This window comes from Sarcophilus harrisii, chromosome 3 (assembly GCF_902635505.1).
Source record: "Sarcophilus harrisii chromosome 3, mSarHar1.11, whole genome shotgun sequence".
In the NCBI taxonomy this organism is placed as follows: Eukaryota; Metazoa; Chordata; class Mammalia; order Dasyuromorphia; family Dasyuridae; genus Sarcophilus; species Sarcophilus harrisii.
Genome location: NC_045428.1, coordinates 78460076 through 78478043, shown reverse-complemented (window position 1 = coordinate 78478043; position 17968 = coordinate 78460076). Strand labels below are relative to the sequence as shown.

Here is a 17968-nt window from a genome sequence, read left to right as displayed (position 1 = left end):
TTCTTCTATTTTTTAAAGCTGTTAACACCTCTCTTCAGTAGAAAAGATAAAACAAATCTAAAACTTGAGTCAATCATTTTTATTTCTTGCTTACACTAACAGAGGAGAAAATATTGAGGAAAAGTTTAGAATTTTGACTAGTATGGGGTCTGAGTGTTAGATAGATAGATATATAGGTAGATAGATAGATAATTTCATGCTGAATGCAAGGAAGACACAATAAAAGAGAGCTCAGCACCTCAGGATTAGGGTTGGGTCACCCTTCCTCTCAGGCTCACCTTATGGCCCTTCAGACCATGTCCTTATCTGATACACTCTGCTTACTGCCCCCTATAGGTGGTGAGTGTGATCACTAGTCCACCATCTCTGATGTGTCAAACTCGTTTCTCTAATTTCAAATCTGAACACAAATTATGAGACAGTTAATCTTAGAAAGTCAGACTTGAAAAGATAGAATATGAGAGTCAGCTCTGAAAAGATGGAACAGGTACTAGGAAAAATACTCCATTCACTAGAGTTTCTCTAGTGTACTCCAGTATTCTTTTTTCTGCAAGCAAGAGGGAAGGGGAGGTATATCTTTGAGAACCTGAAGGGGATGAAAATTGTGCTAGAGTAGACATTAGGAAGGCCCTTGTACTAAAGAAAATTCTCCTACAGGAATTTCAATAATTTAATTTTAATAAAGTTAACAACTTGCTCTTTTATACTCTACACAATCCTCAAAGGTTAAGGCTACTGGTTTTTCTAAAATTCTCTAGATCAGAGGACCAAAATCTAAATTCTGTAGCACTGGAAATTTTAATTGGAAATGTTGTTCAGTTATTTCAGTCATGTCTGACTCTTTGTGCCACTGTTTTGGTAATGATAATGAAGTGGTTTGCCATTTTCCTTCAGCGTATTTTGCAAATGAACCAACATGATTAAGAGACTTGCCCAGTATCACACAATTATTAAGTGTCTGAGACCAGATTTAAATTTAGGGAAGATGAGTCTTCTTGATTCCAATCCCTATGTTCTATCCATTGCATGACTAGAATGATAATTTTGAAGAGTGGTCTATTTTAGGAAGAATATGGTTGCATGGGTCCTACAGTTCTGTATAGCCAGAGGAGTTGGCCAGTTATTGTGCAGGTTTGGAGGGAGCTTGAGAAATTCCAGATGAGAAAGGAGTTTAGAAAGTAAAGTGAAAGGAAGCCATAAAAAATCTTTGCCAATTTTGCAGTTTTCCTATGGTGCTGGTACCCATAGCCACCTCTATGTTCCTAAGAATCATCTTCAACACTTTGCTATAAATTTTTGATTCAGACATATCCATTTAAATATGAAATGAAATACTACTTCAGCTTAAGTATTAGAAATTATTTATGATAAATTGTGTCTCTAGTTATCAGCTTAAGTATTAGAAATTATTTACGGTGAATTGTGTCTCTAGTTAATCAGTATAACTCACACCTATCAAACTGGGAATGTCAGTTGGGTATTCTAAGAGTAAAGCAAAATATTGGCTAATATCTATAACAGGGCAGAATGATGACTAAATTCATAGATCATGAAATTCATAGATCATGATTTCATTTTTGTGCCTTTGTGAAAGAAATCATTTGTTAGTTTAGGCCATACTCATTGATTAAAAGTAGCAGTAAATAAGTGCTGGCTGAGCTTGGAATCCTGATGTAAAAGGTAAAAATAGGTGAACAAGAAACATATATGAGGAACTGCAAACAGTAATAAACTTACAACTGTTATTAGATTTAATCAAACCATGGAAACATAGTAAAAATAGTTAACCTAGAAAATAAAATTTTGAACATTATTTTCTGCTGCTGGCATTAGGTAACGTTTAACCACCCCTAACTGAAGAAGTGTTAAAATTTCAGAAATATTTAAAGGTTTTAAAGAAATATAGATGACCTCATTTAGAATTGTCTAAAATTTTGATGCTTACTTTGATATATTAAGGACTCTGTGTTCTCATGGGTATGGCAACTCTACTGAATAATGACAAGTTATTATAAGAGTATAGATTAGATCTTCATTCATTGGGCAAAAGTGTTTTGATTTGGAAAGAACATAGGTTCTATTATAAGAACTTGTGCGAGAATCCTTGCAATGCTACTCCTTGAACAGAAACATCAGTAGAACTTCACAATTTTTAGGAAATTTCATATTTTGCTTGTACTTTTTATTGGGTTATCCACTATAAGAGTGATAGAAATCTTTAGCATACATATTTTATTCCCTAGGATGATTGAACAAAGATTATAGTGGCCGAATCTTCCAAGAAGTCTTTGGTACTCTAAATATATCTTGGGACATACTTTATTGGGGGAACACTCTTTACTCTAGTCAGTAATGATTATCAATAAACATATTAAGCACCTTCTGTTTGCTAGGCTCTATGCTGAGTATTGAGGATCCAAATAAGAAGACAGTCCCTTTTGTGATTTAAAAAGGAAGATAGCACACAATTGGAAGCTGAAAAATGGAAGGGAACAGATTGGAGGGAAATAATGTATGAGTTTCTCATATACAGTTTTATAGATATAAGATAGTAATTATCAAAATTCTTCAGAAAGCAAGTCTAAATTAAAGAATTAAATGTCACTTTAAATTTACTATTTAAAATTTTGACAACATGCCTGTGATTAAAAGTCTGCTACCAGATCCCCAGTCTTTATTTACCAGAGGTTTAAGGTATCATAATGATTTCAATAGATTAGATACTGTCAGGACTAAAAAAAAAAAATCATTGCTCTCCCACAATACAGGCATAGTGCTTGCGGATTTTAAGAAAGCTTTTAGATAAATAAAAACTGCTTTAAGGTATTAACAATTTAATAACCTATTATTTGCTTAGTTGATTGGTATATTGTTATGATTATTATTCATATGTATTGGATTGCAGCAGTGTGGAATGTATTCATATGTGTTAGATTTCAACATTGTGTAGTACTGACACTCTAATTATACTACAAGTCTAGCGACAAATACAATATTTCCATGTTTTTCCTTTATTGATTATTCTTGTCAGGATTTGAGTTGTTTAAAGAAACATAACATACTGTTTTTGCCAGTAGATTAGAATAATGTCAGTAGAGTGATTGTTTTGTATTAGAGTAATCTTTTGATTACTAATCTATTTAAGTCTTATCTTAAAAAGCCATTTATCAGTACTATCTATTACAGACCACAATATTTGTAGTCTTCATCCCAAGAAAATTTAAAAAAAACTTTGGGAGTATCCTTTTTCTCTTCAGAAGAGAAGGGTTGCTGAATTTCCCAATTAAAGAAGTCTCTATGCTGGAAATGAGCAGTCAATTATGAAAATTATTTTTGAATAGTTAATTTGCATATCCCTAATTATATGTGCTCTTTTTGAAAGGCTGAAGTTATGGTGTTTTGATTGATTAGTAATACAATTGTGTTATTAATATTGTTGCCAACAAGGTGCCCTTATAAATGGGGGTTTTGAGCAGCTTTTCCAACTAAATGTTTTTAATAATAGGTAGATTTGCTTTATTGGTTAGCTTATTTATTTCTTTTAAGTGTGACATTCAACTTACTTTTACAAATATCTGTTTAAAGAAGATCAACTCATACTTAGGATATTAGTTGTTTATCTAATATTTTATAGTGAAAAATCATTCATCATTAGAATGAATTAGAATAAAATCCAATGCTAAAATACTTATCTTTTGGCTATTGATTGAATTTCAAGTTTGTATTTATATATATGTGTGTGTATGTATATGTATATAGGTAATTCAGATTAGCAATCAAAGAATTTGGTATTTTTTGAATAATCACTTTATTTGTATTTGATTTTTTTTAAAAAATAGAATATCACAGAACCTTAGATTAGGAAGTGATTTCTGATATAATTTAATCCAACTGATAAATAAAAAAATAATTTCCTTCTACAAGACACCTTATAAGGAACACTTTAATCAATCTCATTATTGAATTAATAAATATGTCATCTTTAAAAGCTGTGTGCCATTATGTTCTGTTCTGGGGAATCCTTTTTCATATAAGAATATCATAATAATGGTAAAATTAGAAGAGATCATATACCATGTCTACTCCAACCTAAGGTTATATAGAGGGAACATACTTTGTATATTGTCCAAAATAATATAAATTGTCATTTGATGAACAAGCATTGGATTCTATCCCTTCGAGGCCTCAGGGAAATTGCTATATAATTCTGGGGGGAAATGGGTACATCACTATTTACATATATATGTATCTTTTTTTGGTTTAAACTTGTGATTTTATCAGTTTCTTTTAACCTGTATGGAAAGTTCTTGTATATTATAGATAGCAAGGTATCTCTAGTTTTATTCCTGAGAGGTTAAGGGAGTTGTCTTTCTATGGTCAAATAACTATCATATATTAAAGCAGAACCTGAACTCAGATTTTCTTTAATCCAAGAGTTAAACCTTCTGTCTACAATAGCAAATATTTATACATTCATTATTTTTTAAAAGTGTTGAGTTTTGTGGGGATACAAATCATGTCCAAGTGATGTCTCCTGCCCTCCTGTAGTCTTTAGTATAATAGGGAAGAGCATCTCCTTCTATATTTGTTATTTAATAATTTATTACAATTTAATTTATTAAGACAATTTAATAATTAATATTTAATAATTTGAAAATTAATTTGCACTTGTAATGCAAAGCTTGGCACAAGGGGAGATACAAAATTGAACAAGATAATCCAGGTCCTCATGAAGGTGATAAGATAGGAAAATGGGACACATATAGAAATAACTGTAATATGAAGTTCAAGGAGAAGGTATAAATACAAAGCACCATTAGTTTAGAGGAGAGTGATAATTTCTTACTTCTTGGCAAGAGTAAAGATTTTCTGGAGATGTTATTTGAACTGGATCTTGAAACATGAGCAGGATTTGGGCAATAGAATTATGGTATCTCTTAAAAAATACAGTATCATTTTACATGTATTTTTGGATTGGACCTATATGGAAACTACCTCTACCAGTGCAGACCAGAGCACAATTAGATTAGGTGCATTGCTTACAGTCATATAAAATACATGTGTCAGAGATGACCCTCGAGTCCTACCTGGATTTCAAATTATTAATTGTAATTATTTTTCATAAATAAATTTTTAATCACAAAATCTAATTTATCTTTCTTCCATCTCATTCCTCAGTTGAAAAAGATAAGAAAGAAAAAGTAAAATCATTGCTACAAATATGCAAAATTAGGCAAAACAAATTTCCACATTGACTACATCCAAAATGTATGTCTCATTTTTCACTCCGAATCCTTTGTTGTTTTATCAGGATGTAGGCAACATCTTTCATCCTTAATCCTTTGGAATCATGGTTGGTGATGACAATGATCAGATTTGCTGATTCTTTCTGTTATTTGTCTTCACTATATTGTTACTGAGTAGATTGTTCTCCTGGTTCTATTCAGTCTGTATCAATTAACATTCAATTTCCCCAGCTTTCTCTGAAACCATCCTTTCCACATTGTTCTTGCAGCACTCCAAAAACATCAATTATCTTTTTTTTTTCATTATTTTACTTCTGAGCCTACTCCCGTGTCCTAAGTTGATCTCTCTGGGTAACACCTTTTCTGAGTCATCTTCCTTTTCATTCTCCATTCTTCTTACCTGCTGATCCCCTTTCCTTAGATCTTTATTAGTTTTTTTTTAATCCTTATTAATGTGTAATTTAAATTATACTGATGTATTTTCAGGTACAATATTTTATTTTATTTTTTCTCCTTGTCAGGCAGCCTTAGCTTTCTAGTGACTCAATACAAGAAAGTGATTTGGATAGGATTAATAGAGATGTTGGTACAGTGCAAGTTGGTACAGGAAAGATTTTTTTGTAAATATGTCATCTTGTTGTCACCATTGAGTCATATCACATAAAAAGCCTCCTTCAAGGACCAACCTGGTTAACCTCAGTGTAAAATTTCTTCTTCCTCTTTCTTTTTTTTTTTAAGTTCCCACTTAATTTTGGAGTTAGGACAGTTGGTTCGAATATAGCATCTGATAATGAAGATCAGAATGACTTTGGTCACAATCACTTATTTGCCTGGATCTTGATTTTCTCATCTATAATATGAGGTTGTGGTATTATAATGAGAAGATTTGGGTTTAAGATCCAGCTCCTTATTAGCTCTAGGACTTAGTCATCATCGAAGTTAACTAATATATAATTACTCATATTTATGTCATAAGTCTGTTGTAAGGACCTAATTAAATAATTTATCCCAAAAGCTTTATAATCCTAAAGAAATATATAAACATAATATATCCTTATTTTTATTATGATTAGTGTTGAGCCAAATCTTTTTTTTACTTTGGAAAAATTCATACAGAGCTTTTTCCCCCTAATTTATAAGAGGATGGAGGAGGTTGGAAAGAGTACAGAGAGCATGTTTATTATAAAGAACTAAGGAAGTGGGTGAGCATTTTAGAACACTTTTTAAAGATTGTAAGAACCACATTCATCTAAAAACAATAGAAATGATGAATTACAATGTGTTATGGTCTATGTTGAAACAAAATATATACCATATAAAATAACTGTTTTTATTACCTTATTTATAGCTGATTGCTGTGTTTGATGAACAAGAATCAATTTCTAAGGTTGAGAGCCCCAACGGAAATCAAACAGAGAGCCATAGCCCAGACCCTTTTGATGCAGAAGTGGCTACCCAGTTGGCTGCCTTTAAACCCATTGGCGGAGAAATTGAAGTAACTACTTCTGCTCTGAAATTAGGTATGTATGTGTACATAAGTGTATTTCCTACAATGTCTGAAATGACTTCTTGTCATAGAAATTTCTAATAGGCTTTGTGTTTTTCTTTATAGCCATTTCTTTTTTAAAAAAATAAATAGTATTTTATTTATTAATTTATCCAGATATATTCAAAGATAGTTTTCAACATTCAGTCTTTCCAAAATCTTGTCCTTCAAACTTTTCTCCTCTTTAACCCCCAATCTCCAAGACAGCAAACAATCCTATATAGGTTAAATGTGCAATTCTTCTAAACATATTTCTATATTTGTCATGCTGAACAAGAAAAAAACAGATCAAAAGAGGAAAAAATGCAAAGAAAAAAAACAAGCAAGCAAACAATAACAAAAGGTGAAAATACTATGCTTTGATCCACATTCAGTCTCCATAGTTAAGTTTATTGGAATGGCCTTGAATCACTTCATTGTTGCAAAGAGCCAAGTCCATAACAATTGATTGTCACATAATCTTGTTCTTACTGTGTACAGTGTTCTCTTGGTTCTGTACCCTTCACTTAGCATCTAAGTTATTTCTTTTAAAAAATAATTTAATCTTCATTTCTTTCCCTATAAAATGACAATTTGCATGTTTATTTCTGATGATATTTAAGAGACAGTAGAAATTGTAAGTCTTTTTCTCATGGTTTATTGAAATGGCCTTTTAATTGGTCTTCTAGCTTCAAGTCTTTTATATAGTTGCTAATATGATTTTTCTAATGCAAGACAAGTCTTACCATGCCATTTTCCTACTCAGTATATTCAAATGACTCCTTAATTTTTCTAAGATCAAATATAAACTCATATGACTTTTAAAGCACTTCACAAATTTCACAAAGCATTCCATGTAAACATGTGCATACATACACATACATAATGTGTGCATACACATACACACACACTTACACATATACACATACTCAATTAATAATAGAAATCTATGTTATCCAACAGGGAGGTTGAAGGGGAAGACAGGAGAAGAGGATTGGTGGACATAAAAAGAAGGAGGTGATAAGAAGCAAAACAGACTTTAGAGAAAGGACAGGATAAATCAAAGAAAATAGCATAAAGGGAAATGATCATAACTGTGAATGTAAATAGGACAAACTCACCCAGAACAGAATGGATTAGAAACCAAAATCCAACAATGTTGTTTACAAGAAACACACAAAACAGAGACACACACAATGCATTAAAATAAGGGACCAAAGCAGTCTTACTATTTTTTGCCTAAAGTAAGAAAAGCTGGGTTATCAATCGTGATCTCAGACAAAGCAAAAGTGAAAATAACCCTATATAAGTGGGGAAACTATTTACTAAAATGCATTATAGATGATGAAATAATATCAGTATGAAATATATATGCACCAAATGGCAGAGCATCCAGATTGTTAAAGAAAAAATTAAATGAATTAAAGGAGGAAATTATAGTTAAACTCTACTAATATGGGACTTCAGCTTTCTATCTCAGAGCTTGATAAATCTAGCCACAATATAAATGAGAAAAAAACTTAAAGAGTTGAATAGGATCTTGAAAAAGTAATATATTATTAGACCTCTGGAGAAAACAGAATAGGAATAGAAAGGAATATACCTTTTTCTCAACTTCACAATGCACATTCACAAAAATTGGTCATATAATAAATAGGGCATTAAAAACCTCACAATTAAATGCAGAAATATGAAATGCAACATTTTAGACTACAATACAATAAAATTATACTTAATTAAAGGGCTGTAGGACCATAAATTAAAAGTCAATAAGAAACTAAATAATCTAGTTTTAAAGAATGAATGAATAGGCCAGAAAAATCATAGAAACAATTTATAATTTTATTAAAGAGAATAACAATAGTAAGACAGCATTCCAAAATTTATAGGATGGAGCCAAAGTGTTACTTGGAGAAAATGTATATCTGTAAATGTGTACCTTAATAAAAGAAAGTAGATCAATTAATTTGGCTAAGAAAAGGAAAAATTCCCAATTAAACACAAAAATGGAAATCCTAAAAAAAAAATAAAGGAGAAATTAATAATTTTAATAAATTTAATAAATAAGTAAAAATAGCTATTTTTGAAAAATAGATAAATCATTGGTTAAATTGATTTTAAAAAGGAAGAAAACCAAATTATTGATATCAAAAATGAAAGAATGAATACACCACTGATGAATATGAAATTATAGTAATTAATAGGAGGTATTTTCCCCAATAATATTCTAGTAAGACTGACAATTTAAAAGAAATGAATGAATATTTTCAAAAATATAAACTCTCTAGCTATAGGCAGCTATATGGTATGTTAGATAGAGTATCTGGCCTGAATTCAGGAAGGACTGAGTTCAGGTCTACCCCCAGACATTTGCTAGCTGTATGACTTTGGGCAAGTCACTTAACCTTGTTCCCTCAGGCTTGTCTTCTCTCTAAAATGAACTGGAGAAATAAATGGCAAACCATCCAGTATCTTGGCAATAAAACCTCAATCAGTCATGAAATCAGTCAGAAATAATTAAAAAAATGATTAAACAAAGAACAACAAAACTGCCCAGATAACAGAATAAGAAATAGGATACTTAATTAACCCTATTTAGAAAAAGAAATTAAACAAACAGTGAGTTTCCTAAGAAAAAAAAATCCCCAGGATCAAATAGATTTACAAGTGAATTTTGCCAAACATTGAAGGAACAATTAATCTCAGTACTATATCATTTGAAGAAATATATCATTATGAAGGACTCCTACCTATTGTCTTTTATGATGTAAATATGGTTTAAATACTTAACCAGAGAGAAGCCAAGAAAGAAAACTACTTAATAAGGATCAATGCAAATATTTTAAATGAGATATTAGCAAGAAAATTAAAGCAATATATTATACAGATTTTACTCTAGGACTAGGTCGGATTTAGACAAAGAATCCAGGTCTGGTTCAAAATTAGAAAAGCTATAAGCCCAATTGACCATATCAATACAAAAAATGACAAAAATATGCAGAAAAAGTCTTTTGACAAAATATTCATTCATTTTGTTGTGTTAGAAAACATAGGAATCAGAAGATCTTGTCTTAAAATTATAAGTAGAAACTATCTACTAGTGCAAATATCTGTAATGAGGTTAACCTTGAAGTTTTCCCACTAAGATTAGGAGTGAAGCAAGGATATGCATTATCAGTATTGTAGTAAAAATACTAGCTGTAGCAATAAGACCAAAAAAAAAAAAAAAAAAAAAAAAAAAAAAAAGAATTGAAGGAGTTAGAATAAATGATGTGGAAACAAAACTCATTTTTTGCAGATGATAGCATGATATACTTAGAGGACTCTGGAGAATCAACTAAAAAACTAGTTCAGACAATCACAGTAAATTTTTTTACAGTAAAATTCAGTAAATTTGTAGGATATAAAATAAACTCATATAGATCAGCAGCATTCCCATTTACTTTTAACAAATCCCAGCAGGAAGAAATAGAAAAATTCCATGTTAAATAACTCTGATCAATATGAAATATTTGAGAATCTACCTACTATTCAAACCTAGGAATTATATGAAGAGAATTACAAACAAAATATAAATTTCTTTATTTAAATAAAGACAGATCTAAACAATTGGGAAAATATTAATTGTTCATGAGTAGGTGAAATCAGGATAAGAAAAATGTTAGTTCTCTATAAATTAATTTAATTAATCATTGCCATTCCAATAAAACTACCAAAAAGTTATTTTATAGATAGAAAAAAAGAGTAACAGAATTCATTTAGAAAAAGAAGAGATCAAAAATATTAAGAGAATTATTAAAAATATTAACCAAAGAAGATGGGAAGTTCAGGATTTCAAATTTTGTAACAAATCAGTAACCATCAAAACTATCTAGGACAAGGTATTAGATTTAATATAAAATATGCTGTACTTACCATTGAAAAACCTAAAGATCCAAGCTTTTAGCATGAGAACGCAACATTTGACAAAAATTGCTGGGAAACCTGGGAAGCAGTTTGACCAAAATTAATCACAGACCAGTATCTAGCACTGTATACCAAGATTAAGTTAAAATAGTTGAATCATTTAGACATAAAGGATGATGTACATAAATTGGGGCTTTTGGGGAAGTATATGGGAAAATATGCCTGTTATCCATCCATCCATGGGTAAGGGAAGAGATATTGACCAAAGTAGCGACCAAAGGAAATAAAATTCCCTTTAATGTGCTGCTGAAAATCAATCAACTAATGTGTATTTAGTTAGATAATTTAGATTACATGAGATTTAAAAAAATTGCATCAACAGAACACACACAGGCAAAATTAGAAATAAAATAGGAAACTGGGGGGGGGGGCGGGATTTTGCAGCAAGTTTCTCTTATGAAGAATTAATTTCTCAAATATGTATGGAGTTGAGCCAAATTTATAAAAATAAAAACAATTCTCCAGTTGATAAATGGTCAAAGAATATAAATGGGCAGGTTTTAGAATAAAAACGATCAAAGCTATCAATAATTCTATGGAAAAAATGCTCTTACATCACCATTAATTAGAAAAATGAGAATTAAGACAACTCAGAAATACTTCCAAATACCTATCTGATTAGTTAAGATGGCAGAAAAGGAAAATGAGAAATGCTGATATAGTGGGAAAATTGGGACACTGTACTATTGGTGGAATAGTGAGCTAGCCCAACCATTTAGGAAAACAACTTGGAACTATACCCAAGGATTATAAAACTATACATGCTTTTTGACCTTCATTGTTGCAGGGTCCAAGAGTATATAGGGAATTAGCTCATCATCTCAAAGTCTAGGTCCTTCAGCACTGATGCATATATGTCACTTGAAATATTCAGGGGAGCTCAAACCAACACCATGGAATGACTCCTAGAAGCCTATCACTGTATATATTCTGCAAGGATATGTTCCAATCCAACATGTTTGCATTGATTTATATGAGTTACCTGGAAAAGGAAATGGCAAAAAATTCCAGGTATTTTTGCTAAGAAAATCCCAAATGGGGTCATGAACAATCTACTCATATGAAAGGACTGGCCAACAACATGTATCTCTGCTTTTATTGTCACTACTGGTAGAATAAAAACTTCCTGAGGGGAAGAACTTTTTCATTTTGGTTTGTTTATTTGTTTTCCATCCCTGGCATCTAGCATAACTGTTGATACTTGGTAGACACTTGATAAATATTCATCCATTGATTGATTTTCAGCAGCACATTAAAAGCTAAAGTATTGATCGCTAAGAGTCTACCAATATAATAAATCTGTCTTAAGACTATCAAAAAACCCAAATAATTTGGACTTAGCTGTGGTTTGCTAAAAAATGTAGACAAGAATAAGAGCTACTTTCTACTGTTTATACTTCTATCCTAAGGATAGATCTAGAATTTTGGAAAGAATTTGGAATTGTGGCTTTGAAGAGGATAAAGTACTGCTTTGTTTAAAAAGAAATACAGAGAAGTTATTTTGTTTAGAATTATCTCTGATTATGCTGCGGTGTTTTGTTTTTTTTTTTCTTCCAATGTATTTTTTTATTTCTTAAAAATCTGAAATCTGCATGGGGAGTTAGTAGTATGGGAGAATGAACAAATAGATGCTCTGCAAACATTTTACTGAAATTGTATTTGTTCCTTATCAAAATATCAAAATAACATTTTCACTGATGTCACTTGAGACTTTGCTCTTTTATTTTCTTCCAATCTGTGATAATTTTCAGCTCAATATATTTGTGCACTGAGTGACTCATCAGTATTTCTTGACTCCTGACTCTTAAGAAACCTCCCTCTTTCATTTTCCTTTCCTATTTAGCATGTAGACAAAATGTTCTTTAAAAAAAGAAAAGAGTATCACTGGATGATAAAGGGAAAACTGAAATATGGCAGCCATGTTTGTATTTGTTTATTTTTTAAAACTGTATTCATGGAACAAGCATAACATAATAGAATAAGAAAAATAGTATTGTACATGAAACTGCAAAAATGTTATATACAACTTGGTATTTATTTTAAATTTAAAATAACTTTCTTTTCCCCCATTTTCTCCTCTTCCTGCCTTTCCCTACTTTTCCTCTCCCTACAAGACACATTACTAATTCTTTTTATTGGGAATAAAACAAAAATCTTTTTTCCCCCAGCCCTTGTGACAGGAATTCCTTGCTCCCTTAACTTAGGTAACATAGAACTATTTTCCAGTTGTTAATGCTTTTGCCTCTTCAAATCCACTCCAAAAACCAACCAAACAAAAACCTTTGTGTTTTACTTTTATGTATAAATTCTGTAGTTTTTCTGGAGAACTTAATCTTTATGTCAGGCCTGGAACTTGATCATTTGTTCAACTTTCTATTTGTAGTACCTAGGATACTGGCATTTAATAAAAGCATGTTATTAAGTTGAATTGAATTGAATCTTGTGTGGATGATATAGCATAGTAAAAAGGGTACTGGACTTGAAATTAGGAGATCCAAGATTTAACCTTGGTTCTATTACTTTTGAGCCTTAGAACCTTAGATGATTCTTAGCTTTTATTTTATTTATGAGCTAATAAATATTATTCTGTGATACTCAAGTGCTAGCCTCTTGTAGTGTCCTAATATATAGCCAATTTCATGGGAAAAAAATTGTAGCTCTTCTTTTTGTCTAAAACAGTGAAAAAGATATAAAATAAAGTCTATATTTTTGCCTCCATTTTTTTTTTAAAGCAAAACATGTTAAATGATATATCACGATGAGAACAACTGGAAGTGGCCAGAAAGGACATTGTATAGGCTTCTGTTTATCTGCAGCACAGTTTTTGATGGCAGGCAGATCACTATAATTTGCATAATGGCTATCTCTCTACCCATTATGCAAATATTATGGGAAGAAAAAAGGTAATAAGGGAAAAAGAAAGTGAAAATTGTTCCTGCTTGTTGTAATATTCTTCTTGTTTCTGTTTGTCTCTCCCTCCCTCACTCCCTCCCTATTTTCCTCCTTCCCCCCTCTCTTCCTCTCTGCTTGTCCCTCTCCCCTTCCTTCCTTCCTTCTTTCCACAATGAAGAATTTAAATTTACAAACATCATCACTTAGAAATCTAAATACAAAGTTAATCTCCTAAGCCTTCCATAAAATTTGTCTTTGTCCTTCTTCACCTTACTTAACAGTGCTTTCCCTTGTCTCTTATTTTGTACAAAAATATATATTGTCAAGTGATCGAAGAACTATGTATAATGTTTGATGCAGAAATAAGAATGGCAGTTTTACTTTTTAAGATCTGTATTCCATTACTTATATAACCTCCTTTCAAATTTACTTGAATTTGTAGCCACGCGGTATTAAAGATTATGTCGAACAGCTAGATTACAAGGTAGATAGAGTGTAAGGCTGGACTTGGGAAGGACTGAGTTAAAATCTTGCCTGGGAAATCGCTTAACTTCTTTCAACCTTGTTTTGCCCTGTTTTTTGTTTTTTTTTTTTAATAGCTTTTAATTTGCAAGTTATATGCATGGGTGATTTTACAGCATTGACAATTGCCAAATCTTTTGTTCCAACTTTTCCCCCTATTCCTTCCCCCCGATGGCAGGTTGACCAATACATGTTAAATATATTAAAGTATAAATTAAACACAAAATAAGTATACATGTCCTAACAGTCATTTTGCTGACAAAAAGAATTGGACTTTGAAATAGTGTACAATTAGCCTGTGAAGAAATCAAAAATGCAGGCAGGCAAAAATATAGGGATTGGGAATTCTATGTAGTGGTTCATAGTCATCTCCCAGAGTTCTTTCGCTGGGTGTAGCTGGTTTAATTCATTACTGCTCTATTGGAACTGATTTGATTCATCTCATTTTTGAAGAGTACCATGTCCATTGAAATAATCATCATATAGTATTGTTGTTGAAGTGTATAATAATCTCTTGGTCCTGTTCATTTCACTCAGCATCGGTTCATGTAAGTCTCTCTAGGTCTTTCTGAAATCATCCTGCTGGTCATTTTTTACCGAATGATAATATTCCATAATATTCATATACCACAATTTATTCAGCCATTCTCCAATTGGTGGGCATCCACTCAGTTTCCAGTTTCTGGCCACTACAAAGAGACCTGCCACAAACATTCTTGCACATACAAGTTCCTTTCCCTTCTTTAAGATTTCTTTGGGTTATAAGCCCAGTAGAAACACTTCTGGATCAAAGGGTATGCACAGTTTGATAACTTTTTGATCATAGTTCCAAATTTGTTTGGAACTATGTTTTTAAATGTGATTAATAATACCTTCTCTTTTACTACCTTGTAGTGAAACTTAAATGAATCATTAATGGAAAGTGTGTGGTAAACTATTATCTAGCCTTAAATCTCATTTTATAGATTAGGAAATCAAGGCCCAGAGGGATTAAGTGACTTGTCTAAAATAATTAGTAAGTGGTAGAGTTGGGCTTCGAGCACAAGTTTTCAGACTAGGAATCTTGTAGTATTTTCACTGCACCTGGCCATTGGGTTCTATTGCTTTATTGTGATAAAGGCAGGATTCATATGGTTCAGGTCCTTCTTTAATGTATCAATTACTTGTTGAATAAGGATCTCACTTTTTCAGCATTGAATTCATATTTTTGCCTGACTAAAAATTATGCAATACATAATACTTTCTTTTGCCATTTCTGAGCTTTATAAGAGAAACTCCCTCTTTTTTTTTATTTTTTCATTTGTTCCATGGATTGCTGTGGCCAAATAATTCATGACCCATTGGTCAATGCAATGAACTTCTTAATATGTAGGTAGTTCTAGTCTTAGACAAGAGAGTTTGCTGCTGATGCTATCCTTGGAGTTTTTCCATCTTGGTATAACTTCTACGAGATAATATTTTACTGTAAAACTTTGGAGCAACACTGAGGTCCCTCTATGCTATGGTAACCCAGTTAAATAGGTCTATTACTACTTCTAATACCATCACCACCATTATTTATCATCATTATCATGACTACCATTCCACTACTTCTATTACCACTACTAGTATATAGTAAATAGACCACACTTGTAAGAAAGCAAGACAAACAAACAAACAAAAAAGATGAAAATACTATGCTTTGATCCATATTTTGTCACCACAATTCTCTCTTTGGATGTTCATGGCATTTTCCATGCCAAGTGTATTAGAATTTCCTTGAATCATTGCATTGTTGAAAAAAGACAAGTCTATCATAGTTGAGCATCACATGAAAATCATTATTACTGTGTACAATGTTCTCTTGGTTCTGCTTACTTCACTCAGGATCAGTTCATGTAAGTCTTTCCAGTCTTTTCTGAAATCATCCCAGCAAAGGTCATAAGAATAAAAAAAGAAAAAAAAATGTACAGAAGAGTCTCTTAACTATTTCTTTTTGGATCTCAGATCTTTATGACAGTTTGGTAAATCCTATGAATGATTTTTCAAAGTAATGATTTAATACATGAAATAAGATTATAGAAAAAGAAAAGATAATCATATTGAAATGAAGTTTATAGGGGCTTTTTGTTTCTTTTTTTTTGTAACTTTTCATTGGCCCCCCTGGTTAAGAACTCCTATTCTACAGAGAGCTTGTCTGTACAGATCAAAATCAGATAATCATGGGTGACTATGCAAAAATGGAAACCAGGAAAGTTATGGAATGTACTAGAAAATAGTTTAGAATTAAGAAATACAAGTAGCTAAAGACTTAAAAAAATAACTCAGAGCACTTGAGCCAGTATATGGATACTTAAATTTACAAGAAGGAGAATCACATGACACTAAATATGGTGAGCACCCAGACATCATTTTATTGTGGAAAATGCATTGGAATTGAGTTCAAGTACCATTTCTCTAATTACTAATTAAATGCCAATAGGCAATTCATTATCTTGTGTTTTACTCCTCATTTTCTCCACTTACAAAAAAAAAAAATAAAGGAAATAAGCATTTATTAAACACCTGCTATATATCAGGCACCATGTTAAAATACTTTACAAATATTCCATTTGATCTTTCCAATAATCCTAGGGTATAGGTTCTGTTATCATCCCTAAAAGAGGAAACGGACAGAATTTAAACACCTTGCCTCAGATCACAGAAGTCTTAAGTGTCTGTGGATAGATTTGAACTTGAATCTTTCTGACTCTAAATCTTATGTTTTACTCACTAGACCAACTAGATACCTAAACTAACTAAATAGTAAATAAATAATAATAGTCAGCTAGCATTTATATAGTTCTTAAAGATTTCCGAATTAGCTTATGAATATCCCATTTGATCCTCACAATGACTCTGGAAGATAGGCACTATTATTACCCTTATTTTACAGATAACAATTTGAATCTCAGAAGGATTGTGACTTGCTCAGGATTATATAGCTATTAAGTTTCTTATTCCAGATTTGAATTCCTGGACATTTTGGAATCCTTAAAAAATCCCCAATAATATATAAATGTCAGTTATTCTTGCTATTGCTGTTCTTGCTACTACATCACTACCACTGCCACCATTACTACTACTGACTGCAGTCATGAAAAAGCAAATTGACTGTATCTTATTAAAGTTTAGAATTTAAACCAACATAAGCAGTTACCTCATTCAGTCAAAATCCTCATTTTATGGATGAGGAAATGATCTGGAGAAGAAGCAACTTGATCACTCAAGATTCCACAGATGGCAAATAATAAAGCCAGATTTAGAACACAGATCTTTTAACTCCAAATTCTATCTGTCTTTCACACAATCACATACTGCTTATCATGTGCACATGGACAAGGATAGGACAAGAAGCAAATTGCAAGGGACAAAATTAATACTAAATTAAAAGAAAAACTATGAAAAGAATTTGCATTCAATTAGAAAAAGTCCAATCTTATGCTAAAAAAATTAAAAAGACTACTAATTTTGCCAAAATTTGTAAATAAAAAAATAATCAATGACTTTGAATGTCATCATTTCTCTGTAAGATTAACTGATAAAATTATCTCCACAACATGCAGTCCCAAAGTCCCCAAAAGTGGCTCTGCTACCATTTTAGAATATAAAATAGTTTGTAAAACATGGAGGGAAGATTGGGAAAACAGAGCATTAAAAAGTAGTGGATGAGAAAATGAGTATGTGGAAAATTTAATATGAGATTCAAATGAGCCATATCATCCAAGATCACTTATAGGTGAAACTAGAAAAAAGATGAGAAATGGAACTTATTTCCCAGCAAACCCTTCTCGTGATC

The 17968-nt window shown here is 31.6% G+C and overlaps 1 protein-coding gene across 1 annotated transcript in view; it reads left to right on the top strand.

Annotated features, from left to right (window-relative positions):
* Positions 1-5826: 5826 nt before the first annotated feature.
* Positions 5827-17968, top strand: part of PARD3B (par-3 family cell polarity regulator beta) — a 740364-nt gene continuing 728222 nt past the window's right edge. Inside the window, exons 1-2 of the mRNA XM_031961171.1 lie at positions 5827-5847; positions 6595-6766. Coding sequence (XP_031817031.1) covers positions 5827-5847; positions 6595-6766 — 193 coding nt within the window. The remainder of the gene's footprint in view (positions 5848-6594; positions 6767-17968) is intronic.